The sequence below is a fragment of the Cinclus cinclus genome, chromosome 14 (assembly GCF_963662255.1).
Source record: "Cinclus cinclus chromosome 14, bCinCin1.1, whole genome shotgun sequence".
NCBI lineage: Eukaryota > Metazoa > Chordata > Aves > Passeriformes > Cinclidae > Cinclus > Cinclus cinclus.
The window spans coordinates 15,091,615-15,118,473 of NC_085059.1; the positions used below are offsets into that span (position 1 = coordinate 15,091,615).

The 26,859-nt window shown below is 52.8% G+C and overlaps 2 protein-coding genes across 2 annotated transcripts in view; one reads left to right on the top strand and one right to left on the bottom strand.

The window, feature by feature from the left end:
- Positions 1-493: 493 nt before the first annotated feature.
- On the top strand, positions 494-21,413 carry LOC134049658 (proton-coupled amino acid transporter 1-like). The gene is made up of 11 exons (XM_062502234.1): positions 494-518; positions 3,790-3,937; positions 4,620-4,710; positions 5,306-5,394; positions 5,623-5,718; positions 6,428-6,512; positions 8,613-8,831; positions 9,071-9,169; positions 10,610-10,776; positions 15,717-15,886; positions 18,654-21,413. Exons 2-11 carry the CDS (start codon positions 3,795-3,797, stop codon positions 18,920-18,922), a joined length of 1,428 nt encoding a protein of 475 aa, XP_062358218.1. The 5' UTR covers positions 494-518; positions 3,790-3,794; the 3' UTR covers positions 18,923-21,413.
- A 2,497-nt stretch (positions 21,414-23,910) lies between these two features.
- The window catches only part of FAT2 (FAT atypical cadherin 2), a 43,418-nt gene continuing 40,469 nt past the window's right edge, over positions 23,911-26,859 (bottom strand). Inside the window, exons 22-23 of the mRNA XM_062502137.1 lie at positions 25,221-25,813; positions 23,911-24,443 (exon numbers count right to left, since the gene is read on the bottom strand). Of these exons, the coding sequence (XP_062358121.1) occupies positions 23,911-24,443; positions 25,221-25,813 (1,126 nt within the window). The remainder of the gene's footprint in view (positions 24,444-25,220; positions 25,814-26,859) is intronic.

The following is a 26,859-nucleotide window of genomic DNA, read 5'->3' on the forward strand; positions in this document are numbered from 1 at the left end:
CAGCGATGGTGACTCCACCATCTCCCTGGGCAGCTCATTCCAATGCCTAATCACTCTCTCTGTGAAGAAAGCCTTCCTAACGTCCAACCTAAGCACTCCCCGGCGCAGCTTAACACCATGTCCTCTTGTCATGTCGCCGGCTGCTTGGGAGCAGAGCCCTAGGCCGCCTGGCTTCACCCTCTTTTCAGGGAGTTGTAGAGAGTGATAAAGCCACCTCGGAGCCTCCTCCAGGCCGAACAAGCTCAGCTCGCCCTCAGCACTGACGCTCCAGAACATTTCCCAGCTCCGTTCAGGGCTCGGCCCTCCCGCTTTTCCCCACACGAGGCCGCGGGACTCGCCCAGCGCACCTCTCCCGCTCGCCGCCAGGGGGCGCCGCCGCCGCCGCACCGCCCCAGCCCCGCCCCTCGCCCTCAGCGCTCCCCGCGCGCACGCGCGGCGCTCAGCTGAGCCGCGGTCACGTGACGGCGCGGCCGAGCGAGCGGGCCCGGCGGGGCCGGGCGGTGCGGGGCGGCCGAGAGGTGCGGGACCGGCACCGGGACAGCGACCGGGGGTGACACAGGCACCGGGGGGCTGCGGGTGGGGGCTGTCAGCCGCCTGTCAGCCTGCGACGTGTCCAGAGACCCGGGGGCGCCGTGGATACGCGGGGTTCCGGCAGCGCCGCGGTCCCGCGTGGGTGCTCGGGGCAGCTTGGGCGCGCTGACAGGGCTCGGGGCTCCACGGCCTCCTTGATAGCCTTTGTGCATGGGAGGGTGCTCAAGGTCTGGGGGTCCGGGCAGGTGACAGGGGTGCTGGGGGTCCCTGGGGGTGCTGGAGGCTGACAGGGGTGTTCCGTGGGGTGCTGGCGATGCCCTGCATGAAGGCTGGTCACCCGTGGGGCTCCTGTTGGTGTGTCCGGGCGTGCCGTGCAGTGTCGGGGGCCCAGCCCGAGGTGAGGTGCTGGGAAGGGTGCGGGGTGCTGTGTGGCACTGGGAGGGTGCAGGGAGCCCCACACCCTGCAGGCTTCAGCTGTGCTCCTCTATGGAGGGGCAAGGGGAGCTGGGCAGCACAGCCTGGCTGGGGTGGGAGCCGTGTAGACAGGTGGGGTTTGTGCCCAGCAGCCTTTCTGTGGGGAGAAGCTGGGGACCAGGTCATGCTGTGAAACTTTGGAAAGGTGCACCTGGGGGTTTTCTGGAACTGTGGGAGCACTGCGCAGCACAGGGACGAGAGGACTGATGCTGTGACTGGCAGGTGTCAGGCTGGCATCGGTGTAGTGGCCTGGGGAAGGGGCTTGTCTGTGGCCTCCCTGCAGGCAGGACAGGGAGATCTGGCAGCACTGGCTCTCCCTTGTGTCACGCTGAGGTGGGTTATTACAAGTAGTGCTTTGGAAATAAAGGTTTCAACATGCATGGTGGGAAGTGGCAGTGAGTTTTGCTGTGAGGATCACATTTCTGGAGGATTTCCTGATCTACACACATCCCCAACTCAGCTGGGGAGTGCTGTCAGGGTCAGCAGCAAGTCACAACAGGCTTTTGACTTCTGGCATGGGGCTGTCACTGTAAGGGATAAATTGCTGTCACTACCCCCTCCCCAGCTTTCCTAATATGATAAAATTGCTTCAGTGTGTGTGGGTGGCAAAGAAGGCACAGGAAAGTGGCTGAGGAGTTGGATTTGAAGTGGAAACTGAATGTAGATGTTCGTGCCTTTGCTGTTTCCAGTGACGAGGAAATGGCATAGTGGGGTTTTGCTTTGGTTTGTCGTGTGGATGAAACATGTTTTTCAGCTTTTTCTTGTTGGTTGTGGGAGAGCAGAGTGCTCACTCGCTCCCTGCTGCTATGCAACCTTTAATCCAGACACAAGGTGTGCAAGTCACGATTAATGTATTTCCCTGGCTCTTCAAAGCAGAAAGCAGGGCCTGCTTGAAAAGGAAAAAAAAAAAATCTAGAGGAAGCGATCAGGCAGAGTGATGTCAGCACGTTGAGTTTATCTCAAGGTCACTGCTGTTGGGTACTTTGGATGCTGTGCGGGCCGTCTTTGGGATAGGTACCATGCCTGACCCAGTCCTGCACCCCCTCTGCCCACTCTCCTTGCTCTCTGCCAGCCCATGGTACTTGGCAGAGCCTCCCAAGTTTCTCTCCTGCCCCTTGGGTCTGTCACTGATGACAAATAGCTTCTAACGCTTTCCTTGTGTAAACTCCTGCTGCCGCTCTTCCCGGTCCCTGCCTCGCCCGATCACCCTGCCAGCGGCGGAGCCGGTTCAGGACACGGTTACGTGTTCCAGCTGTGAGGGAGGAGGCTGGGCAGGGGTGATGCATGTACTGCCTTTGGCTCTGGAGTGCCTGCCTGCCTGCCAGCCAGTGAGCCTCACTGCTGCTCCAGAGCCTGGTATTCCATGGGACACACTGCTGCTTCCTGCTGCTAGTGTTGTCTGGTGCCTCAGGAAATATGGCACCACTGTTGTGGCCTGGATAACTGCTCCAGAGCAGATGGGGTCGGGAGCATCCAGACCTGAGGAAAAACCCTTGCTCCCTGCTACCCTTCTGATCGCCAGGCTGGACCCTCCCAGTGGTTGCAGCTTTGGCTTGTTCTCCATGTAGCAGCCAGGTTTGCAGAGCAGTGCTCTGGGGGTGAAGCAGCACCAGGGTGGCCTGGGCTGAGCGTTCCCTTCACATGCAGATGTGTCGGTCTGTGCTGAGGCTGCATCTGGGAGTCACTCACGTGACTCGATGGGTGCATGAAGAGCTCTGGCAGGAAATGAGACAGATTTTTGCAGTAGTAACATTTCACTGCTGCTTCCTCATACTCCCAGTTCTTTACCAGTGCTGGGGAGTGGGACGGGGAGCACCAGAACTACTGGGGCAGGTGTGGTGCCTGGGGCATGACAGCCCAGAGGAGCCGTGGGGCAGCGACTGGCTCACCAGTTTGTGGTGCAAGAGCCTTACACATAATTTCCCTGCCTCTAGTGCTCGTTCCCAGTGGGTGTTCGGGATGCTGGGTGTGGCATGCGTGGGAATTGAACCAGCTGACTGTTTTCCAGACAAAGGCATCAGGTGTGTGTCCTTGGTGAGGCTTGTGCGGGTGCTCCTGGGTTGCTGGACACTGTTGGAGTTTCTGCTGGAGCAGCTTTTCCCCACAAGCACCTCCTTGGCTGTGAAACCTTTAGGGCAGGTGTTTTGCTGTCAGCACATGGTCTGGCTTCTCTCTGAGGGAGTAAAATAAATTTTTGTATACATTCTCTTTAATAAAAAGTCTCCAATAAGGAATAAAAAATAAAACAGAAAAAAAAGGGGGAAAAGAAAGAGAAGTTAGGAAACTTTCCCTTCCCTAGCAAGAGCAAGCTGTTCCCTTGCAGCACACTGCGTGTGAGTTAAAAGCAGTTACACTTTCCTGGCCTATCCACTTGACAGCCCTTGCCCTGAGTGCCAGAGCAGGGGACACAGTGCCAGCATGTCCCCTCCTACCCCACTGCCTGTGGTGTCACATTCACCGCCCTTAGAGCAGGGGTACACAGCTCACTTGCCTGACATGAAGTGGGTCACATCCAGGCTCTGCCTGCAGGATCCTGACCCCGTTCTGTCTGGGTGTGCCCAAAACATGGGCACGAGCCTGAAGGAAGAGCCAGTGCCATGCGCCTTTGACCTTAGAACATGCCAACTCTGTGATTGCTTGGGCGGGAGCATGTGGCTGTATAAAAGCCCTGGAGGAGACCTTGCTCTGGCAGTGTGAGCTGGGCTCTCTGCATAATGGCTGACCCCAAGGAGCCTGAGAATGGGGCTGTTGAGCTGGGCACCCCTAATGCTGCTTCCCCCCCAGGGACCATGTCCACCCGGCGCCTGCGCAGCGAGGACTACAATGACTACAGCTCCACAGATGTCACACCAGAGGGGAGCCCTCCTGATGGCATGAATGGCTTTGCCCACCCCGAGTCCTACCAGCGCTTCGGGGAGACCAATGGCACAACGTGAGTGATGCTTCCCTCTTTCCTGGGCTGGCCTGATGCTGGGGAGGGTGGAGGAGGTCGTGGTGGCTGCCTGCTGACTTTCCTAGAGGATGATGCAGCTGTGGGGAGTTCTCATGAGGGTAATGAGAGCAGAGCTGTGGTCCTGCATCTGTGGGGTGCTGGCACCAAGCAAGCAACTGCCCCAGTGTTGCTGTTTGCTCTCTGGTGAACCTGGGCATGCTGGCAGTGGGCAGTGATTGATGCTTTTCCCAATATTTTCCCACTCTGCCTTCATTCAGTGAGGAACTCTGGAAAGCAAACTGTATGCTCACATTCAGAGGATGTGTGGGCATGTTGCAGCCATGCTCTGGGGGCTTCCTTGTGCCCAGGTGTGCAGAGGATGCTGTCTTTGCCTGGCAGAGACTGATGTCTTCAAGTCAGAGGCATTTCTTGTGCAGCTCCTTGGCGCTGGGCTGTGCTTTTTCTGGGTTTTGCAAATGCCCACCCAAAATCTTTGTTCAGTCTTTGCTTTCACACCCAACTTGGTCCCAGCTGGCTGAGCTGCGTTCAGGGGACAGGATCATGACCTCCATGCATTCCCTGCAGCAGTTCAGAGTTGCTGTGGACCTTTAACAGGATAAGCTGTGTATAGTCTGGGTGTGGGCACCTGCTGCCAGTGACCTCTGCATCTGCTCTCCCTCAGGTGGTACCAGACCCTGATCCATCTGCTGAAGGGGAATATTGGGACGGGGCTGCTGGGGCTGCCCCTGGCTGTGAAGAATGCCGGCATCCTGGTAAGGCAGCTTGGTCCTGCTGTGCTGGAGCTTATGGGGCAGAGTGACCCTGGTGCACTGGGCAGCTCACAAAGCCAGTGTTGAGGGTGTTGGGGCTTGAGTCCCTGCTCCGACACCTCTCAGTGTTTGGTGACTTGAACATGTTTGCACTCTGAGCTCCGTGGCTTTATTTTGCTGCTGAGACTTCCTGCTGCTCCTGCATTTTTGCTGCCTGGTGTGGGGGAGTTCAGTGTGTGAGCTGGGCCTGTGGTTTCTGTGCTGGGGTCAGGCAGGACGTTGTGTCCAGGCCATGACCTCTTCATCATCTTGCATAGTAGGGATGTGCAAGATAGTTTGGAAAACAATCCTGGAAGTGCTTTGCTACACCCAAACTGCCCCAGCTTGCTTCTTTTGCATAATTTCTGCCAAGCTCATGGTTCTGTCAGGTTACTAGGTCCTGAAGGGCTTGTTCCTGGGAGCTGCACCAGAGCTCTGGTTCAGCCTCCAGCGATTTTTGCATTTACCCAGCCTGAGGAGTTCTGTCTGGAAGTAGAAGGTACTGTGCAGCTCTGCCTTTGGCCATCAGAGTGCAGCCTTCCCCCTGTCTTCCCTGCAGCTGGGTCCTCTGAGCCTTCTGGTGATGGGAGTCGTGGCTGTGCACTGCATGGGCATCCTGGTGAAATGTGCCCATCACTTCTGCAACAGGTAAGGAGCAACTCCTCTTCTTGGCCCTGCAGCTCCTACAGTTGTTCCCTCTTGCCCAAAAAGCCCCGGGATTTTTCTGAGGCCACTAAGCAGCAAGTTGCTCATGCCAAAGCCTCAGTTGGGAACTGCTCTTCTTTTCCCCAGGAAGTTTTCATTTTAATGTCACTATTTGCCTTGGGAACTAGCAGACAGGGCTGATGTGATGACCCTTCTCTCTTCTCTGGACAGGTTCCAGAAGCAGTTTCTGGACTACGGAGGTGCTGTGATGTATGGGCTGGAGGCAACTCCCAGTGCCTGCCTGAGGACACATGCCATCTGGGGAAGGTACTGCTCCCTGCCCCAGGCAGGGACTTGTCTTTGAGCCTAGCCTGTGGTGCAGCTGGGATGGAAGAGCCTCTGGTCACTGAGCTGTCTCAGCAGATAAGCACAAGTGACATAAAATGGTGTTTGGCTCACCTGCTCTGAGTGCTCAGTGTCCCTCAGAGGGTACCACTGATGTCTTTGATCCTGTACTGTCCCCAGCCAGATGTGACTTACACTAAATGCTTGGGATGACTAAGCATGATGAAGAGGTGAATAGGGTCTTGCAGTTCTGGCCTATTTTGCTAGACATGGAACATGTCCAGTGGCTGCTCCCTGCCCTGTCCCATGTTACATCACACAGATCATTGCACATCAGGGGATGGGAACATTCACCTCTTCCTGGGTCCAGGGAGTGTTGTCTCCAGCTCTGATAATTCAGCAGCAGACTGGTGATGCTAAACCCAAAAAGAAGACTTTTTGGGGGGGCTGGTCCTGACCATGTGGAAAGGATAGGAGGGGGAGACTGGAGAGCCTGAGATCTGTGAGGTTGGGTGGAGAGAAGGTCCTCTCTCCTGATCACAGAGAAGTGAGCTGGGTGTACTCTGACCTGTACACCCCTACCTTGGGAAGAGCAGTATCACTGCACTGTGCAAGTGCAACCCAAAGCAGCCCAAGTGGGCTCTTATTTCTGTATGATCTGGCTGACAAATAGTTTTCTTTTGCTTTCCAGGCGTGTAGTGGGACTTTTCCTGATCATCACCCAGCTGGGTTTCTGCTGCGTGTACTTTGTCTTTCTGGCGGACAATCTAAAACAGGTTGGACTTACACCTCCTTTGTGAGCGGGGGGGAGGTGAGAGGGTATGAAGGTGCTTGGGTTGTTCATAGCTCCCGTGTCCTGTGCCCTGTTTTCTACCAAAGGTCTGGTTTCTGTAGGATGTGCTGCTCAGAAAAGTCCACAACTCTGCCCACATACTTTGGAGGGTTGGTTTTCCTGTTCAAACAGAGCAGGTTTTCCTGAGAATCTCTGTGATTTTGCAGAGCTGCTGGAGGTGTCTGTGTTGCCCGGGAAAAGTGGGGCCATTCTTAATGAGGGAACAACAGGAAAGGGATGAAAGCAGAAACACTGTGCCTTTTCTGTCATGTCCCCCTCAGTTAATTGGTTTATTGGTGATGATGATAATGTGTGGGTCCCAGGACCTGCTGTGAACCTGTCTTCTCTGTTCCTTGGATCTGTTTGCATTCCAGTTTCTTTCCTCATCCTGTGGCTCTGAAGCTTAATTACATCTTTAGAGAAAGAGTTTCTTCCTGCCAGGCCTCAGGAGGAAATAAACAGAAACCCTGAACCACTTGGCTAGCTCCTGTTCTGTAAGAAACTGGGAATAATGAGTCCCCATTCCCAGCCTCCACCAGCTGAGTGCCTTGCAGGTACTGCTCAGCGTTTTTCCCCATGTGCTTCTGCTCTGCTCTTGCAGCAGTGGTCTGGTCACTGTTACCATGGCTGTGCCCTTCATCAGCTCTTCAGTGATGGCCATCAGCTTCAGAGGAGGCTTCTGGGGAGCAAGGGGGGGGGGGTCCCTCCAGTGTGAGACTCTTCCTCTGCTCCTGGAGCTGCAGCTGAGGAGATTTCCCATTGTGGGGTGGCAGGAGGAGTAAATGGGTCAACACTGGTGATCTGACATCACCTGCCCTGAGAGCAGGAGGAACCAAGGGTGTGTGCAGGGGCCAGGCTGCTACTGGCCCCCACCCCTGGGAGCAGCCCCCATGCTCCACTTCAAGGGTGGGCTTCTTTCTCCTCAGCCCCTCACAACAAAGACTGAAGGCTGTCTCAAGCCTCAAGGGAAATTTGCAAAAACCTGCAAATCCACACCATGTTTTTAGGCCACAGGTGGGAAACCCCTTGGCTTTGGTTTTGGAATTTTTTTGGGTGGGGAGAGGGGAGTGTTGCTTGTTTCTTTTTGTGGTGAGGAATAGCGTGTTATGTGGGGAGTCATGGTGCAGGTGGTATCTTGGGCGAGGTGCCACAGTGTTGGGCAGGGCTTTGGTTTGGAAAACTGCTTTTGGAGCAAGCCATGAAGAGGCAGGGCAGGCTGGGGCTTGAGCAGCATTGTCCCATGAATGTGTGGCCCTGCACTGCCCTCTCCCACAGAGGATGCTGGTTTACACAGAATTCTTCAGCCTCTCCTCTGGGGCAGGACTTACTCTGGAGCAGGTTAAATCAGTTTCCAGGCTGCTCTTTGCTGCAGTGACTGGACAGGACCTGGTACCTGAAGCAGCTTGGTCATGGTTCTATTGGTGATTCAGTGAGCCCATGCTCTTAGGAGGGATGGCTCAGACACCTGGGTCCTGGGCCTGAGCTACCTCTAGAAATGAATACATGGCTTGCAGTGCCTTTGGAATGAAAGACCCCAAAGAAAGGATGATTTGTCATAAAGAAAATGAACTTGGGGACCAGCAGTAGTTTTCAGATGTTCTGGCATGTGAACTTGACACTGGGTAACTGAAGGACTGTGTGACTTAGATAACAACCTGGTGAAACAAGAGGAAAAGGACCTTTGGAAATAGCATTTAGTGCCTCTTTCCTCTCTTCTCAGCTGACCTCCTGGGCAGTACAAACATTCAGCCTGTGCTCTCTGCCCTCTGTGTGCCTGGCTGGTGAGTCCTCCTGCTTGGTGCACCTGGGCTTGGGCAGGATTTGCTGTCCTGGCTCAGGTGCCACAGCCAGTCCCACTTCTGCCCCCTGCAAGATAACAGGGATGTGCTTCAGAACTATCTGAAAACTCGTGTTGTTTAGATTTTAATCGGCTAGCTTTGTTTGATGTGAGCTCTTTGGGTACTCTGACCCACCTGGCTGCTAAAATCTGTGGCTTTTACACCTGTGTGATAGGGGTTCACCAGGGCTTCCTGTGCTTCCCCAGGTTGTGTCTGCTGCAAATGGGACCACCAATGACTGCAGCTCAAACAGGACGGTGGTGATGACCCCAACCATGGACTCCCGCCTGTATATGCTTTCCATCCTGCCTTTCGTGGTGCTGCTCACATTTATCCAGAACCTCAAAGTCCTGTCCATCTTCTCCATGCTGGCCAACGTGGCCATGCTTGTCAGCCTTGTTGTGATCTACCAGTACATTGTCAGGGTACGTGTGTATGGCTCCCCTGTCTCATTTCTGAGCTGTTCCATGTTTTGGCAGGTGGAGAGAGCTTGGCAATGGGGTATTTGGATGCTGTGGGGTACTGCTTGTTCCTGTGGGCATGATGGTTCCCTCTGCTCTGCAGAGCTTTCCCTGCAGCATGAGACTGTGACAGGGAGTGATGGGAAGAGGCCAGATCTTCCCCATCCTCCCTGTGTCTGAACTCTGCATGGGCTTTTTTCCAGGACATTCCTGATCCCAGAAACCTGCCTCTAGCAGCAGCCTGGAAGACCTACCCTCTGTTCTTTGGCACTGCAATCTTTGCTTTTGAAGGCATCGGCGTGGTAAGTCTGGGCGTGTGGCAGTTGGGCTGCTGCAAAGGAGGCTCAGCCCTGCTCGGACTTGCTGCAGCACCTGCTCTGCTTTGCAGCTGCAGTTGCAGCTGAATTTCTCTGACAATAGCCCAAATTCTGGATGATGCTGTTAGCTTTAGCTCCAGGCTATCTCCTGGGTCAAACTCTGGTGCTTCCACATGAGGCTGGAGGAGCATGTGCTTCAAACCTCAGGAGGTTGGTTGCTGCTTTAGAGGTGGCTTTTATCTGGCAGTAGACCGGGAATCACACCAGCCTCTGCCCTTGGGCTCTGCTGGCTGACCTGCAGATGAGGAATTGTGCTGGGTCTTGTTACCAGTCTTCATCCTGGAGTTGCCTAAATGGGAGGCCAAAAAGTGTGGCATGAAAAGATGTGATCCTTCCCTTCCCACCCTGCTGTGGAGGCACCGAGATCTCCCTTTGGCAGCCACGTGGCCCCAGCCAGCCCATGCAAATGGGCCTCTCATGCATGAAGCCGTAAATAGATCAACTGTGTCTGTGAAAAAAGCTGGGTGGGTGGGTGGAGAGCTTAATGACTCTCTAAGATGTTGTGGGTTGTTTCCGGGAGCACCCTTCAAAGAAGGAAAAAATGTTTTCATCTCTTAATATAAGCTGGCTGTGTAAACACAGGACTGGAGAGGGCCAAAGCCGTTACAGGCGGAGTGTTTACTGAATGCTGTGCCCTGGGCAGAGAGTTCTTGCCAGTACTGAGGCACAAATGCTCTCTTCCTCACGTGACTTGGAGGTGGAGAAGCAAATAAAAGTTTTTCCTGTCCTGCCTTTTCACCAGATCTGCCACTGTGTCTCTTCTTGAAATCAACACAACCCAAGGACAGCTACAAAATTGTTTGCTGAAGGCCTATATTTAGTGTTAGTAGTATAGAGATGAGAGAATTTCTATTGTGAAAGAATCTTTTTATTGTTCTGCCTAATTGAAATCTTGATAACAGAGGAGACAAACTTGATAGCAGAGGAGAGTGTGTCTTGGTCTTTCCAAGGTTTACTGGGGAAAATATGACAGTGTAAAACAGTGGGCATGGCTGTGCTGTTTTGGAGTGCAGAATGTAATGCACCCAAGGCATGGCGTGGTTGGCATTGCCCCAAGACCCAGCACTGGGCACAGCTCCTGCCGAGGGCAGGGAGCAGGTCCCATCTTTAAGACAAGGGCGTGGGTAATCTGTTGGAGACTTGCTGTGCCAAGCATGAAGGTCTCCAATGGGAGCACAGAAATTGGATCTCCAGTATAGTATTTTTTTCAGCTGGATTCTCCAAGCTCCATGTGGAACCATCCTATCCCCTGGCATGGAGGGCTGTGCTTGGCCATGGGGCTGCCCCTCCTGCTTTTTGGGACTGAGTGGTATAGAGGCACAGGCAACTTGCTGCTCTGTCATCTTCTTCCTCCTCTTCTCCCAGGTGCTGCCTCTGGAAAACAAGATGAAGAATCCACGGCAGTTCCCAGTCATCCTCTACGTGGGGATGACCATTGTCACCATCCTGTACATCAGCCTGAGTGTCCTGGGGTACCTGCGCTTCGGGGCAGACATTCAGGCCAGCATAACACTCAACCTGCCCAACTGCTGGTGAGTTCCTGTGGGCAGTGGAGGGACTGGGGGGTGAGGAATGAGGGGCCCAGACAGGCAGGTGGGAGAGGGGGACCTCACTCCTTATGGGAGCTAATCTGGGTGAGTTTGAGGAAGCTTGAGGAACTGTGCCACAGCCAAACTTCAGGGAGTTTGATAAGGATTGTCAGATGCGTGGGCTAGAAGAGCCTTGTTGCTGTAGTGTCTGAGCCTGGCCTTGGAGCTCAGGCTGCTTCATCAGGGTCCCTGGTGGTTCCTGCCTGGGTAGATGCAGCTCTGGGCTTTTTCTTGAAGCTTTGTAGCATCTTTTGGGGGCTCAGCAATGCTCTGGCTAGCAGATGTTGAACACAGCCCTCATGTAGCTGTACCAGAACATCACAGAATTCTGAAGAACCCACTTCTCTTCCTCCAATGTAACATGAAAAAACAACTCAAAGCTGGGAGCTCCCAGAGGGAGTGAGATGTGACATCTTCATGTGTGGGTTGTGTTCCTTGTTTGCGGCCCCGGAGCTCAAACTCACACTTCTTGGCTCCACATTGTGCCTGGATGTGGCTGATCTTGAGCCAATGCTTTGCCTATGAGCACTGGTGCCATGAGGATACCCCTTCCTTCTGTGGGGGTTGAGCTCTGCAGCAGCCTCCCAAACCTGTCTGTCCTTTGGGATCTGGTGAAGCCTCTTGACATGCTCCAGTTTCTGTCTGGAGCCCTGTGGCCTGACCCCATGCCTGCCTGCCTGCCTGGAGGGGTTATTTCTCCTCTTGCCAGGGCTGGTGGCTGCTGCAGCAGCTGCCCAAGCTGTGTGCTGCTCTGTCCCTGTGGATGGGTGGCTGCTCAATGTCGTGGATCCATATTCATTCACAGAAGAAATGTAAGCAGTTCTCTTTGATGGTCAATGCTGGGGGGTGAGACCTGGAGCTGGGGGTGCCTGTCCTCCACTTCAGCCCATCCTCTCTGCTCCTAGTAGCACCCAGCACCTTGCAGTGTGACTCACTGTCTCACTGTTGGAGTAAATTGGGCAGGACTCAAGTTTTGAGTCACTGGGTCTTTCACATGCTGTCCTTGTAGAGCTGTGCAGCTGGGGCTCTCAAGACAGCAAAGATTTGGCAAAAATAGAGCCTGGTTTTGCTTTAATTATTGCTGCGTGGGTTTCTTATCAGTTTAAGTGCATGGATGTTCATTCATGCTGGGTCTGTGTAGTGACTGCACTGCTGGATGTTGGTGTGGTAGAAGATCCATCCTGCTTCCAAGAGCCTTGTCTTGTCCCCTGCAGCGGTTGGGAGCTCTGCCAGGCCCCTTCTCTCAGTGAGGAGGGATGGGGCTGGTGGAAAGATGTGCCTGTGTTGTGGGGAGGTCTGAATCCCACCATGCCAAGCACAGGAGGTGTGAATCCCTTCTGCTTAGTAAACTGAAGTACAGTGTGGAGGGGATGAGATGCTGCTATTTCTCCTGAAGGTGGAAAGCAGGTCATTTCCAGGTTTGGGCTCTGCATGCCACAGCCTTCAATGACATCTGCTGACCTGAAATACTGCAAAGGGTCTTCTGCATGGAATCTCAACTCTGTTTGCCCTGAAGAGTGACATTCTCTTAGAACAGGTCCTTAGAATGGGATTACTATGACATGGCAGGCTACAGAGAGAAGATTGCAAATCCATGTTTCTAGGAGTATCCACACTTTCTGTCTTTTCTTAAAGTAAATTCCTTTCTTGAAAGTAAAGTATTCTAAAGTTACTTTTCTAAAAGTAACCATAGGGTTTTTTGGATAGGGAGAAGAGAATAGCCCTTTGGAAGCAGTGTCTGGGGAAGCCTGGGCTCATGGCAGGGCAGCTGCAGAGAAGGTGTGTTGTGGTACTTGGCACACAGGACACCTTGATGTTTGTGCACGTTGCCTCTTGGCAGTGGATGTTGGACTTGGAAGTGGGTTATCTCAAGTAAGGGCTCTGATAGTTGAGATAAAGTCTTCACTACAACTCCTGTGGATTAAACCACAGGTGTTGGGTGAAGACTTGCTCTTGAAATGAATGTCTTGTCCATCCTGCCTCGCCCATGGGTTTTTTTTCTGGCAGTAAAAGGCTGGGCTGCAGAAGCTGGTCATAAAGGCTGTGGGTGAGAAGTCATGGGGTTTGCCTGCAGCCTGGGAGACAAGGCAAGGATTGTGGTGCGGGTGCTGCAGCCTTCCTTAACTGTAACCATTGCCTGGAGGTCTCTGCAGCAGATTTGGTGAATGTTTCATTAATCATTGAGTTACAGGGTGACTAAGGACTTTCCCAGTCTCATTTCTCTGAAACCACAGCTTCCTCAAATGAGGAGTGTGTCAGTTCCCAGTGCCCAGGTCTAACTGCAGCCAAAATATGGTGCTGCTGTGCAGAAATCTCTCCTTGCCTCCTAGGAAGGGTTGCCTCACTGCCATCGGAAGGGTGAAGAAATGCTGTAGTGAGGGGGAAGCTGTTGGGTTGCATGTGGACGGTTGAAGGCAGGTAATGACAGAGCTTACAGTCCCGGGAGGGTATTTCACTTCTTGCAGCCTTTTGGGATGGCTGGCATGGCGACCTGGCAGATGCAGGCATTGCTGTGGTTGTCAGAGTGGCTTTCCAAGGCCCTGCATGGCCCTGTGTTTTCTGTGGATCAAGGGTAATGCTTGAATTCTTCCTCTTCTTGGTATTTAAAATGCCCTTTGATCTTGTTGTCCTGGTTCCTGACCTGTGCAGGACAGGTACACAGCCTTCTTCTGTACTTTTTTTTAGTAACAACTATTAATCTTGGATTGCCCTGGAGCACTTTACACATTTTATAGAATCATTTTATTGGGAATACAGTGATAAGATATGCCAGCTGTGGGTCAGTGGCTCAAGGCTCCTGTGCATACATGTGGCTGCACAGGTGCACTCTGGACTCTGGAGATTAACTTTGTGTTCAGTTTGCCTCTGGAACCTCGGGGTAATTCAGGTTGGAGAGGACACCATGGGATCACTGGGTCCTCTCACTTGCTCATAGAAGGGCCAGCTTAAGTGTTGACTATCAGTAGGGACAGAGATTCCCTACCAATCCAGGCCCTTCTTCTGGCCTTTAATCATCCTTTGGAGATGCAGATTTGTCCCACTGCACCTGGTTCTTCTGTGTGCAGCTCCAGGAGGCTGTTACTCTCTCCTCCATACCCGCCTATCAGGCAGCTGAAGACATTAATATCCCCTTTTAACCTTCTCATCATGCTGAACAAGCTCAGGGCTTCCACCCTCTTTTTGTACATCATGCTCCAGCTCCAACCATCTTAGTAGCCTGCACTCAACTTGCTCTGCAGGGTAAGTCAGTGTCCTGTTCTGGGAATATCAGGGCTGTACACAATACTCAAGATGCACAAGCCGCAAACAAGAAAATAATCTCTTGATCCCTATCCTTAACCTCCTGGCTGTGCTTTTGCTATCACAACCTGCTTTGTGATTGACTTCATGACTGCAGGGTCATGCTACTGGCTGATGTTCAGTCTGCTGCCCACCAAGATCCCCAGGTCCTGTTCTCCTGGGCCCAGCCCTTCCTATGTGTGGGAATTTGTGTTTGCACTTGAGCTTTGCCTATGACATCGTGTTGTTGCTCCAAGCTGTGTCAGCCATTTTCTCCAATTTGATTTTGCTTGGAATTTGCTGAGAATGTGCTCTGGGTCACTGAAAGCTCATCTAGGTCACTGATGAGGTTATTTGCATGATTGCCCCTTGGCAAATCCCTGCTGGCTGTTCACTATCCAGTATGTGCCTGGAAATGGATGCCAGGAGAACTTGACCCATACTCTTCTGGGGATTGAGGTGAGGTTGATTAGCCTGTACCTTCCCTCATCCTTCTTGAAGGTGGATATTATTCTTCTCCCAAGGCAGCAGGACCTCTCCCTGAGCACCTTGCTCTTTTGAAGATGATAAGGTGGCTTCATGCTCCTGTTGGCCTCAACCTTGAATACATCTGGTCTGGTCCCACAGACTTGTGTAACATTCCATTCACTTAGGTGATCCCTAACTCCATCTGTGGGAAATGTTTGACTCTGCCAGACTGCCAACTCTGCCACTAGGTTTCATAGCTGTCTTGCATGGGAATACTTGGATTCCTCTGATTTAAGGCTGTTGTAGGAGGTGAATGCTGAGACCCAGCATACAGAAGGGCACAGGCACAAAGAAGGTAGAGGGAAGGCAGGAGCCAGATTCATTCCTCAGATTGGATCCACCCCATATTTACCCAAGTGATAATGGCCAGGACTCATGTTTCCTGCTTGGTTAGTGTGTCTTGAGTTGGGGAAGGGTTAGGACCATGTGTGAGGTTACTTCTCTTTTGTTGATGCTTTTTCTGTGGCTGGGAATCTGAGGGCAGAAAAGGGGCTGGGAGGTGCCTTTTGGTTACCTGTGACAGGCTCTCTCCTGCAGCCACACTGTATCACTGCAGGGTACAGTGGGACACCATGAGATTTAACTTGAGGTGAGCCTAAGGTGCTTTTCAGTCTGTCTGCACTCTGCCTTCCTTCTGCTCAGCCCAAACTGCTCTTGTAACTCTCTTTCCAGAACATACATATCATGCAGCATTCCAAAAATAGCTGCTCTTTTTTGTTTGATGGAGGAGGCTGACTTGCCTGGTCACATTGCTTTGGTCTTGGAACACTGTCATGTTCACTCTGCATGGAAGCCCAGATTTATCCCATCAGTGCTATCCTCTGCCCCCTCCTCAGAAGCCAAGCAGTAGCTGGAATGTGTAATCATGGCTGCAGCTGATACATGTCTTTGCTGTCTCTTGCTCAATAGAGGTCCTTGTGAATTAAATACATCACTCCTAATTTTCTGAGAGTGTTCAGGAGTTGAGACCCCTGGCTCACAGAAGTCCTTGCAGAGCATTCTCCTTCTGCTTTCTGCTATAGGTGTTGCAGGGGCTGGAGCAAGAGGTTGTCTCATTGTGTCCTTGTTCTTTGCAGGCTGTACCAAGCTGTCAAGCTGCTCTTCTCCTTTGGGATTTTCTTCACCTACGCCGTGCAGTTCTATGTGCCTGCCGAGATCATCATCCCTCCCCTTGTGGCCCGGGTGTCAGAGCGCTGGGGCTGGCTGGTCAACCTGCTTCTCAGGATGGCCCTAGTCTGTGTGACCTGTGAGTACAAACCACCTTGTCTGACTTGCCATATGAGGCTGTGGCACCTCCTTCCCACTGAGCCTTCACCCTTCACCCCATCACCTTTGGCCCTGCTGCTCAAGCCCTCACAGCTGGCAGTCCCTGGGCCTGGCTAATACAAATCAGTGGGTCAAGTGGCCTCCAAGGAGCAGCAGCAGCAGCGGGCCTTTGTATGGGACCAGTCTTCTCAGTGGAGGAGTAGTAAACTGCATTGTTTAGAAGTGTCAGATCCCCATGGAGCCTCAGGCCTGGGGATGGCAATTTTGTGGGATGTGAGTCCCAGCAGGGTTTGCATGAAACACCCAGTACAGCGTTCAGTGCCAGGGCTGTGTAGCCTAGAGGCTGTTTTCTCTAGGCAGTGTGCAGCCAGGCTCCTCGTGTCTGTGTGATGGGGACATGACTGCAAAGGAGTTACTGACTGTGAGGGATGAGGTGTTCTTGTGCCCGTACACTCATTGCAGCACGGAGCACAGCAGGAGACAATTGATGGGCAGGTGACCTGTAACCAGAGCCCTGGTGTGCTGCAGTGTAGTGTTCTGCTGGGCAGGTGTGCCTGGAGCAGCCCCACAGGGTCCTTTCCCTTCATGGTGTGTGGTGCCTCTAGTGAGGTTTTGGTGGAACAGGCTCCTGGCTTGAGCCTGGTGGACCTTTGGGAAAGGTGTGGAATGAAATCAGGTGGTATCTTGTTTTGGCTGGCTTTGATTCCTGAAGACTAAATGCTTGGTATTGTCAGCACAGCTGAGATGCTTGACTGAACTCCCTGGTGTCCCCTGTTGAAATGGAGCTTTGCTCCATGACTTGATGCTTCTGATGCACCAGAGCGGAGTGTTAGGAATGTGTCCCAGCTGGCTTTAGTTTGGGTTTGAGAGGAGCCTGGTGCTGACTCTTGGGTGGTGGAGCTGGCTGAGAGCAGGGTGCTGCTGTTTCTGACTCTCAGTAATGAAAGGCCAGAAGTGCTGCATTAACAGTGGGCAGGGCTCATCTCCTCTGTGCTGAGTTCCTGAAGCCTTGATGTCCTCAGAGGATGCAGGGTTGAAATTCTGCCATGCTGGGTGATATGCTCTGGCCACCCTCATGCTGTGGGTGAACTTGGAACTTGATTGTGGGGTTGGAGCTTCTCCTGGAGGGTGTTGGGCTGTGCCAAGCAATGGAAGTGAAGGCTTGGAGGGATGGGGTGGCTTTAGGCATTCACAGTGGCTGTACCCTCCTATTTGGGGATGGGGAGGCAAGCAGAGGTGTTGGTGGAAGGATGCAGGTTCCTTTGTACCTCTTCCCTTCACCCTTCCCTGTAAGGGATCTCTGTGGCTTCTGCTGAGGATAAAAGTGATTAGGGGGGTTGCATGAATATTCATTGGATGATTGTGTGGCCGCACAACAAGCCCCCACCAGGGCTTTGGCTCCCAAAGAGAGGATGCAATCTGGTGTATGGGTGTCTTTCAAGCTTAAACTTCAAAACCAGCATGCTTAAAACCCCTTTGAATTAATACCTGCAGAAATTAAACTGTTTCCCCGGAGGCTGAGGACTGCAGCTGGTGTTTCAAATCTGCTTGTTTTAGAGGGGAGTTAATAATTTTGTTTATTTTTGAGTCCAAAAAGCAGTGTGGGGTGGGCTGAGGATGCTGTTGGAGAGGAGCTGCTCTGCTGTCCTCAGAGACTGCTGGAGCAGGGATGCTGCTTGTAGCAGTCACCTGGCAGAGCACTCTTTTGGCTCTGTTCAGGGCTGAGTACCAGGATAAACTGGCTCAGGACCTTTGTTGCTGTTTCCCTTGGTGAAGGGATGGTTTATCTCTAGGTTTATCCAGATGTCAGCAGTGTTGCAGCGGTGGCACAGTCAATGTCCCAAGCCTTCCTTCTTCTGCAGTTCCATGGGTGATCTTTGGCTCAGGGAATCTCCAACAGCCTGTCTTGCCTGTAGCTGATGGCCAGGGAGAGAAAAAAATCCCTGCAATAAAGAGCCCTAAGATGTCCCTTCTCCACTGGGGCTGCACCTGCCATGGTTCTAAGTGTCTCCTGTTTCTAAGCAGAAAAGCTTTCAAAGCAATAAACCAATTTATTTCTCTTGGTCACTGGTTAAGCACTGAACTCTGCTTTGCTTGCGGAGGGTTTTCTTCTGTTATGCAGAGCTCTGGTGACATTCTTCTGTCCTCTCCTGGTGCTGTGCAGGAGAAGAAGGAGGAGCAGGAATATCCTGGAGCTCGTAGTCCTAAGCTGAACCTGTCAGGAGTCTCCCAGGGGGATTTTCCTTGGCTGCAGTTTTCACCTAACAAATGAGTCCTAACAAATGTTCTTCCCCCGGGCTGTGCCGTGGGCGTGCTGCTGCTGGAGCAGCTCTAAACACACCGCACGGATTGATTTGGGGTGGGGGCATGCCTTTTTCTTCTGTTTTCCTGCTTTTATGGGGTTTCTGAGGCTTTGTGGCTCCCCAGGTGTGGAGAGCAGGAGTGCTGGCTTGCACAGGGGGGTCGGGAATGCTGGCAGCCAGCGGCACCCATCCTGCTCATCCCTGGAGCTCGCTCTGGTGGCGCCCAGGGCGACAAAAAGGGTTGTTAATTTAACAGCTTAATTGCTTCTTGAGGAGGAGTTGCCGGAAAAATACACAACCTTGCCTTCTGTCAGGGAGGAGGGCAGAGGTGTGACTCAGCCAGTGGCATCCCTGGGTGGGGTTTTGCTAGCTTTTGACACAGGGAGGAGCCTCTCTGTCGTCGGGGAGACGGCAGCACTGATGTCGTGTCCGTTCCTTCTCCAGGCGTACTGGCCATCCTCATCCCGCGCCTGGACCTCGTCATCTCCCTGGTGGGCTCTGTCAGCAGCAGCGCCCTGGCTCTCATCTTCCCCCCGCTGCTGGAGATTGCCACCTACTACTCCGAGGGCATGCACCCCCTCGTCATTGCCAAGGACATCGCCATCAGCCTCTTTGGCTTTGTGGGCTTCGTGGTGGGCACGTACGAGGCGCTGGTGGAGCTGGTGGCACCCTCGGCCACCGTGGTGAACGCCACCACTGTCCTGGTGCAGTGACCATGCCCTGGCCCCGCCGGATGCTGAGCTGGGGTGCATGGACACCAGGCACTGCTTTCCTGGGAATGGCCTCCCCTCTCTCTCCTCTTGGGAAGCTGGCAGTTTGGTGTGTGAGGGGATGGGGCTGCCCAGCACCGCACCCACCTGGCTACAGCAGGATCCTGCCCTGGGCTCCGGCTGGAAGGTGGGATCCAGCCTGGGGCAGTGCCTTCCCTCAGGGCTCTTAGGGCACGTGATAGAGCAGAACAGTTCCTCTGTAAATAGGCACTTTGAGAGGTGAGGAATCCCAGGGATGTAGATTTTATTTTATTTTATTATTTTTTTAAAACCCAACCTTTCCATATTTCCCCTGTCCCTTCAGTCAGGGTGGGGAACAGGGACTACTCTTTTTTGTGCCAGTTTGATTTTTTTTTTTCTTTGAGCACTTTATTTTTACAGCAACAGGCAAACCTCAGCTCAGGTGAGCGTTCAGCTCCCTCCTCAGCCTTTTGGGGAGGGTGGGCAGAGCCTGGGGTGTGGAGCATGCTGGGGCCCACAGCTCTCTCTCAGTGGGATCCCCAGCCATGGGTACTGGCTCCTGCAGTGCTTCAGCTGTGTTTCCAGCTGTCTTGAGCAGGAAGTCTGAACAGGCCCTTGAGCTGGGCACTGGGAATGGTACCTCCCTGGCCTGGGAGAGTTTGCTGACCCCTGGCCCATGCTTTCAGTAGTGGCACTTCTTTATCCCCATCCAGCGCACAACCCAATACTTGGCTTTCATAAGCTTTACAGAACCGAGGTGTGTGGGGTATGGCTCTGCCATAATGGGGGGCTGAGCTGGTCCCCTTTGGGTGGGATGGGGTGTCCCCAGGGGTCACCACATGCTGCCCACATGCCACAAGAATACATCACCTTGTTTACAGTGCCTGAGCTGGCCCTGGCACGCTCCACCTGCATCTGCAGGTCGATACTGAATGTCAAATCACACGCAAAAACTCCGTAATATTTCTGTTTTTAACCCCCTCCTGGTTCCACTCCCTCTGCATCCTCTGCTTCTGCCCAGCTCCTCTCCTCCCATAGGATGCAGCTCCCTGGCACTTCTCCCTGTGCTCCTGTTGCTTCTTTTGTTGTGGCTGGTGCATGCCTGGTGGGGATGGTCATGTGGCACTGCTGCTTTCCTTTCTCTGAGAGCCCAGCTTCCTTCCTAGAGAGTTTCCTTGCCTTTCTGCTGGATTTCTACTTTTTTAAAACAAGGGAGAAAATGCATCCTCCACAGGACAGGCTGAACTCCTGCCTGCTAACACAGCATCTCCCAAATGCTGGCTCTCTTTGGAGAGCCTTCATCCCTCATACCACTGTAGGCATGTCTCCTTGGTGGTGGGCAAAGGCTTCTGGTAGTGGGAAAGGAGGGCGAGTAAACCACCAGTGGGCTGTGTTCCCGTTATTTGGTGGAGGGTGAGATTTGTGATCATTTTTGGTGTTTGACCAGGTTCTGTGAGGAGAAGGCTGTGTGGAACATGTCCCTGCGGCCTGCCTCTCCCTGGGTGGTGCTTGTGTCTGTACTGTGTCCCTTTGCTGGCAGTTCTGGGTGCCACATGCAGGTATGTGGACCTATGGCCAGGCATGGGGTGGATCTGTGCCATGTCACTGCCCTTTTCCAGCCCCTCTTCTGCTCCCTGCATCTCTTGGGGCTCACCTTGTCTCCTCCAAGGCTGTGCTAGGAAAGGTTTTAACAGGACCAGCATTGCTTGGTCAGGAGCAGAGCGAAGCTTTAACTCAAATCCTCCCTCTGGAGGGCACCATGGGGATAGAGAGGCAGCACCCAGGGCTGGGGAGGGGCTCCAGGGCATGACATAGGCGGGACAAGTGCAATATTCCTGTCCATTTCTGTGTACTGACCCCAGCGTGGCCCTTGGGGTTGGGTTTGAGTCAGAATTGTCAAGCAGAGGAGGGAGTGCTGTGAGGAGCAGGCGATGTCTGATGCTTCCCCTTGCCCTGCTAGTAGTGCACTCTAAGAAGGCTGGCCACATTTTAGGGACAGCTGTGTGCCAAGGCATGTCCCCGGCCTTGCACTGGGCATCAGTGGGTTTGCTGATGAGGCTCCTGGCATCCAAACTCACTCTGCAAGCAGCAGTGAAGACCTCATTTCTAAGGGGGCTGGGATATCACACAAGCATTAAATGGGTTTTGCAACTCTTCCCTTTTATTGGGGTGAACAGAGGTGTTTGAAGATGGGGCAGATGTGCTTGTGGCACATGTGGTGTGAGAGGCTCTGCTGAGCCAGGGGGAGCTGCCGCAGGACCCGATGGACACGAAAAATTGACACTTGTATATTGTAGGCTGCTCAGTAACTAAGAAACTTGTCTGTGTAAATATAGCAATGGTCACGTTCATGTCTCGTGCCTATGGATATTGTCAGCGTACAGCATGGGTGGCTGCCCAGCAGCAGAGCTGGTGCTGCACCTGAATCATGTATCTTACTTTAATCAATAAATATGATCTATTTTTTATGTGTAAAGGATTTGGGGTGTGAAGTGTGGGTTTGTCTTCCAAAAGAAGTGAGAGCAGGAGACGTGGAGCGCATCAGGCAGCCAGGATACCATCCTGTGCTGCTCCCACCCCCACACAGCATACATGGTTTCACCTCCTAGCAAGGGTTTCAAATAAAAGTGTTCCAGCTTTACTGCCTGGAAAATTTTTCTTTTGACCTCATTTGTGCAAGTAGGTTGTGGGCAAAGCTTATGGGCTGGGCTTTTCTCTGCTCCACCAAAGCTAAGCATTGGTTTCTCATCTCCCTATTTATGCCAAAAGTGGGGCTGCAGCTGAAAAAAGAGCCTGGCATGTGCAAAAAGATGGGGGATGCTGAGCTGCTGCTGATCCACCCTAGAGATCAAAGGAGCAAAAGTCAGCCCACAATGGGAGACTGCCAGCACTGCTGTGGCTCAGCTTATCCTCACTGCTGAATAATTCATGCCATTGCAGTGTGTCATTTCAGGGCTGTTGGGAAATCAGTGCTATAAAAAGTTCATCTTTAGAAATTCTGGCAGAATTTTTTTCATAAACTAGGAGGCTTTTGCAGGCTGATGAGGACTGTGGATCTGAGGTCACCTGAATGACAGGGCAAAAGGGAGAGCTGAACATAGGTACTCCTGGTGCTTCAGGGTATTTCTGACTCTGGAGAGTCACCATGGTGGGATCCACAGCTATCCTTTCTTAGGGCTGAGCATTGCAAGGCTGTCCCCATCCCATGAAATGGCTTTAAGTGAGGCTGTTCCTTCCCAGGTGTCACTTCACCTAGGAAGGAGCTTCATCTCAAGTTGCCTTTGCCCTTCCCTGTGTTGTGACCACTGGCCAAAGCAACCCTGGGGAGTTTAAAAATCTGAAGGAAAATATCACTTATTTGTGCTGCTGCTGCTGCTGGGAAGAACAATTTGTGTTCTCCTTATGGGCAAAAGTGGTGCCTGTTGCTGAGGCACCTCAAAATTAAATGTCCTCAAAACAAAGTACAGAAATGCACTATTTTAGGATGACATTCGAAGGGATTTACCAAGCAGAATAAAACCAATTAGATAAAATAGTTCTAATCTAGGCAGGGACTGCTTTCTACTTAGCAGAGCTGGTAAAAAAGTTTTGTGGAAGTGCATGAGAGTTCTGAGAGATAAAACAGGTGTTTCTTAGGGATGCAAATTAAAGGCTTCAATTTGGATCCTTTTAGTCCCTTTACACCTGAGCTAAGAGATACAGGAAGCTCATGGTTTCCCAAAGCAAGACAGCAGCATACTGTGGGTCTGTCTGCCCCATCCCTCTAGCACTTACAGGATCCTCAAAAGTGTTTAACTTGGTGTCTTGGTGCTTCTCCGAAAGCTTTTGATGCCCAAACAAAGCTGTTATTCCCTTGGCTGGAGCTAGGCAAGGATGTCCTATTTACTTAGAAGAGAATCCCTGAGATATTGAATAAAATCATAATAGTAAAAAAATCCAAACTCTTTTTAATACTTTCCAAAAATTCAACAACAAAAAACGTTACATCAAACGACCAACCAAAGAAAACCTCTCACGAAGAAACTATACATTTCCAAGCACAAGGACAATCAGGCAAACCCATGCTCAGTAGCCTTGGTGCCTCTCTCTGCTCAGAGATTCCAGGCGTTGCTGGCCAGGTTTTCTGGGGTACAGCACGGAGTCCCTGCTGTTGGCAGGACTGTGCACAGCTGCATTCAGTGTGGGACCGTGACAGCCACGGGGACAAAGCTGTGCACACAATCCTGTATACAGCTCAGCTGGGCAGCCTGGTTTGAGTCTGTGGGCAGTTCCTGCTGTAACAAACCTTGTTGCTTGGTTTTTCTACAGAAATCGACTCTTTTATTTTTCTCCTTTTTTTTTTTTTTTTTTCTTTTCCCTTGGACTTCTTTTTAGCCAATGAGGGATGTGCTGGTGGGACCAGCTGCATTCCCTCTTCTCTCTCCCAGTGTCAGGGAGCAGGTATGAAGAGGGTTTGCACCAGCTGATCCATTCCATGAACAAACTGTTGGCTTGATGCAAGCCCTTGGAGACAGAGCTGAGAGCAGGGAGCCTCTGTACCCCACATGGGGCACTGCTAGTCCTTTCACACCTTTCCCCACCATGACTGGTGCCATACCTGCAGTGCTTGCCCTTCTCCTCCTCCTCATCCTCTCTGTGGCCAGGAAGCCTGGGGTGTGAGGAGGTAGCATGTGGTCCTACATGGTGAGGAGGCAGTTCCCTTGGTGAGGAGGCAGGTTAGTCATTGGCATCCCAGGAGCATCCTCCATGTCCCAGCAGTGGCTGGAGCATTTCCCCTCTATTTGCAGCAGGAGCACCATGGACAGTGAGGGGAAAGATCCAGCCAAAATTACAACCCAGCCATGCAGGGGAAGGATGGTGCAAGCTGAAGGGGACGCACACAGGCCTCCCCTTCAGCAGCGTGTGCCAGCCCCCTGCACTCTGTTCTTCATGGAGATGTGCTTCAGTCCTCATCCCACAAGCAAGCCCCACTAGAACATCACCTCCTCGCAGCTCCCGTAGTCACTCTCCACCATGTCGGAGCCCTCGTAGTTGGGTGGTGGCAGGGGCTGGGCTCGGATGCTGGGCTGGTGGCCCAGCTCACAGTCGGCATAGGAGGGCTGGGCCACGCTCAGCCGCATGCTGACCCTCTTGTAGCCCGGCTCGGGCTGGTACGGGACACCCTCGCCCTGCACCAGCTGTGCTGGGTAGTAGCTGATGGCCGTGTACTCGTTCTGGCACTGGGATGCTCCCATGTCCACGGGGCCCAGCGGCAGGAAGTCCTCCAGGTTCTGGTTGCTGTAGCGGGGTGGGATGGGGGCTCGCTTGTTGCTCTGGTCCAGCGGGAAGGGGAAGCCCCCGTAGAGAGCGACCGGCTCCGTGTCTGCTGGGGGAGGGGGTGGCGGCGGGAGAGGAGGGTGAGAGGAGGAAGCAGGGGGCCCTTGAATGACCTCGTAGTGGGAATATTCCTGGACATCTGATGACAGGTACCGGGGGGGCCAGTAGGTCGTTTCTGCTGGGTAGACTGGAACAAAAGAAAGTCTTGTTTAGCTGCAGCTCTAGGAGTTGCGCCTCTCTTGCCCTCCTGCCAATTCCTTCTGTAAGCTCTGACTGAGCCTGTAGGAGATGTGGCAGACTGGGGAGGAGAGGAGACGTAGGGATAGGGAAGGTGTAGTTGCTAATTTGGGAATTGTGGGGACCTGAGATCACCCCTGGCTGTGCTGAGGCAGTGTCCCCACCAGCCTACAGATACCCACTACTCTAGCACCCAAAAGACACACTTCATCATTATGTTTGGATACAAGAAACTCATATTATGAAGGGATTGGGCCAGAGATCCCCTGGATCTCTCCCTTTCCCTGCAGCTACTCTTGTGAGGAACTCCTGCATGGGATAACCTTGCTGTCCAGAGCTACTGAAGGGGTTTCCCTGAGAATGTGATCACTCTGCCTAGGAGCACTGATGTAATTGTCTTCACTAAAACTCCTACTCATTTTTAGTATCTTAAATTTTTTTTCCAATTTTTTGCTTTTACAGGGTTTTTTGACCCAGGATCACAGCATTAACGGTTTTTCTGCTGATTGTGTACAAGACCAAGCAGGTTAAAGCAGAAAATTGGGATGTACTGGTGAACTAGGAGGAAAGAGCCAATCAAGGCCCTGTAGCAGAGCTGGGGCAGTATTTGCCCCTGCTCTGCTTTGCTTTAGCCAACAGCATTTGTCCCTCATGTTTGCAAAGCTCGGATCCACTTTCCAAGGGAAAGAGGGATGTGTAAGAGCAAGAAAAAGCTGTGGCCACTGACCCATCTCCTCCCTGGCCCAGGTGCACTTGATGAAGGACTCGTTGTCAGAGTTGGACGGGGGTGCAGCGGGGGGGAGGTTGGGGGCCACACTGCAGACGATGGTGCCCCGGTGCTTCGGGGCGTTGGCCGAGTTGAAAGTGATGAACTCGGGGGTGCCGGTGGCTTTGCGCTGCTCCGGCGTGGCCCGGTCCAGGTTGTTGTGCGCCGTGTCGCTGAGGATGTTGAGCTCGATGGGGGGCACGGGCTGGGTGCCCACACCCACGCTCTTGGAGAACTCGCTCTTGGAGAGCAGGTCGGGGTCCTCGCGGGCCACCGGCTTGTGAGCCTTGGCGCGGTGGCGGCAGCGCTTGCGGACCAGCACGAAGGCCGCGGCCAGGATGGCCGCCCCCAGCACGCCGGCCGCGATCTCCGCGATCTCCTCGGGGCCCAGCGCCCACTGCGTGGGCACGATGGCGGGGGTGATGATGGGCTGGGTGCAGTAGTCCCCCTGGTAATCCGACGGGCAGATGCAGTGCACGGAGCCCTGGCTGCTCACGCAGCGCCCGGCGTTGTGGCACGGGTTGTCCTGGCACTCCTCTGCCAGCCTCTCACACCTGTGGGGAGAAAGGGATGGGAGACAGTCTGGGATGTACCAGAACTGCTTCATCCTGTTCAGGCTCTGGCTTACACCACTCAAGGGTGCTCTATCCTGGTCTGCTCCCCCTCCCTTGCTGGATTCTTGCTGCCTGCTCATCCTGGCAGAGGCTCCTTGAGTATAAAATGATGCTTTTCAAGAGACCATGTTTTACAGGGTGGTCCTATTTTTCAGTTCTATGCCCAGATTAAAATGGGGGTCTTTCTGCCTCAGGGCAGTGTTTTGAATTCCAGGGCTAACACTGTACAGAGAGATGCTCCCATCCTGTCAAATTAGGAAGCCCAGGGTCAGCGTGAGGTGTGTTAACCTCTCATGAAGTCTCCCATGTCCTCCAAGTTGGATGGCTCATTGATGTCTGCAGTTTGCAGCAAACATTTGGTAAAAGACTAACCTGTGAGGTGGTTAATGGACACCCTTGCTGGAGAGACTTTTTGACATTTTATGGAGCATCTTCAGAACTGATATGGAATTTCTAATTTTATCTTGCTCCACCCCACACACAACCTAAATGTTTGCCAACAGTACAGGGGACCCTTCCTTCCAACAGCAATGACCTCCCCATGCTGGGGGGAATACACAGTGCTTTCATGGCTTTCCTTCCCTTTATTTTGTTCTCATTACAGAACAAACACTGTGAGGTTTGCACTGCTCTTGTAGTCAGTGATTTAGGATGTGTGAGCTGGTGTGTGCAATGTGCACCCACAGGATCCAGCTGATGTCAGGTATTACACTGCCACCTAATGCTCAGCTACAGGCTTTTATTCCAAGAGCTGAACAGGTAATTTCTGCCTTTGCATTGATCCTCAGGACCAGTGTCCATCCTGGCTAAATGGGCAAGGCAGAAGGATGAACTGGGTGTGAAGCTGTTTGAGCCTGTGCTGGGAATCTCTGACCAGGCTGGGCTGGAGGCAAAGAGGGTGGTCTTGGAGGGGCTGCTGGGCTGGGGTAGTAATGCCCAGTGCTTTGAGCTGGGATTTGAATTGGGTGAATTGGATGAATCAGAGC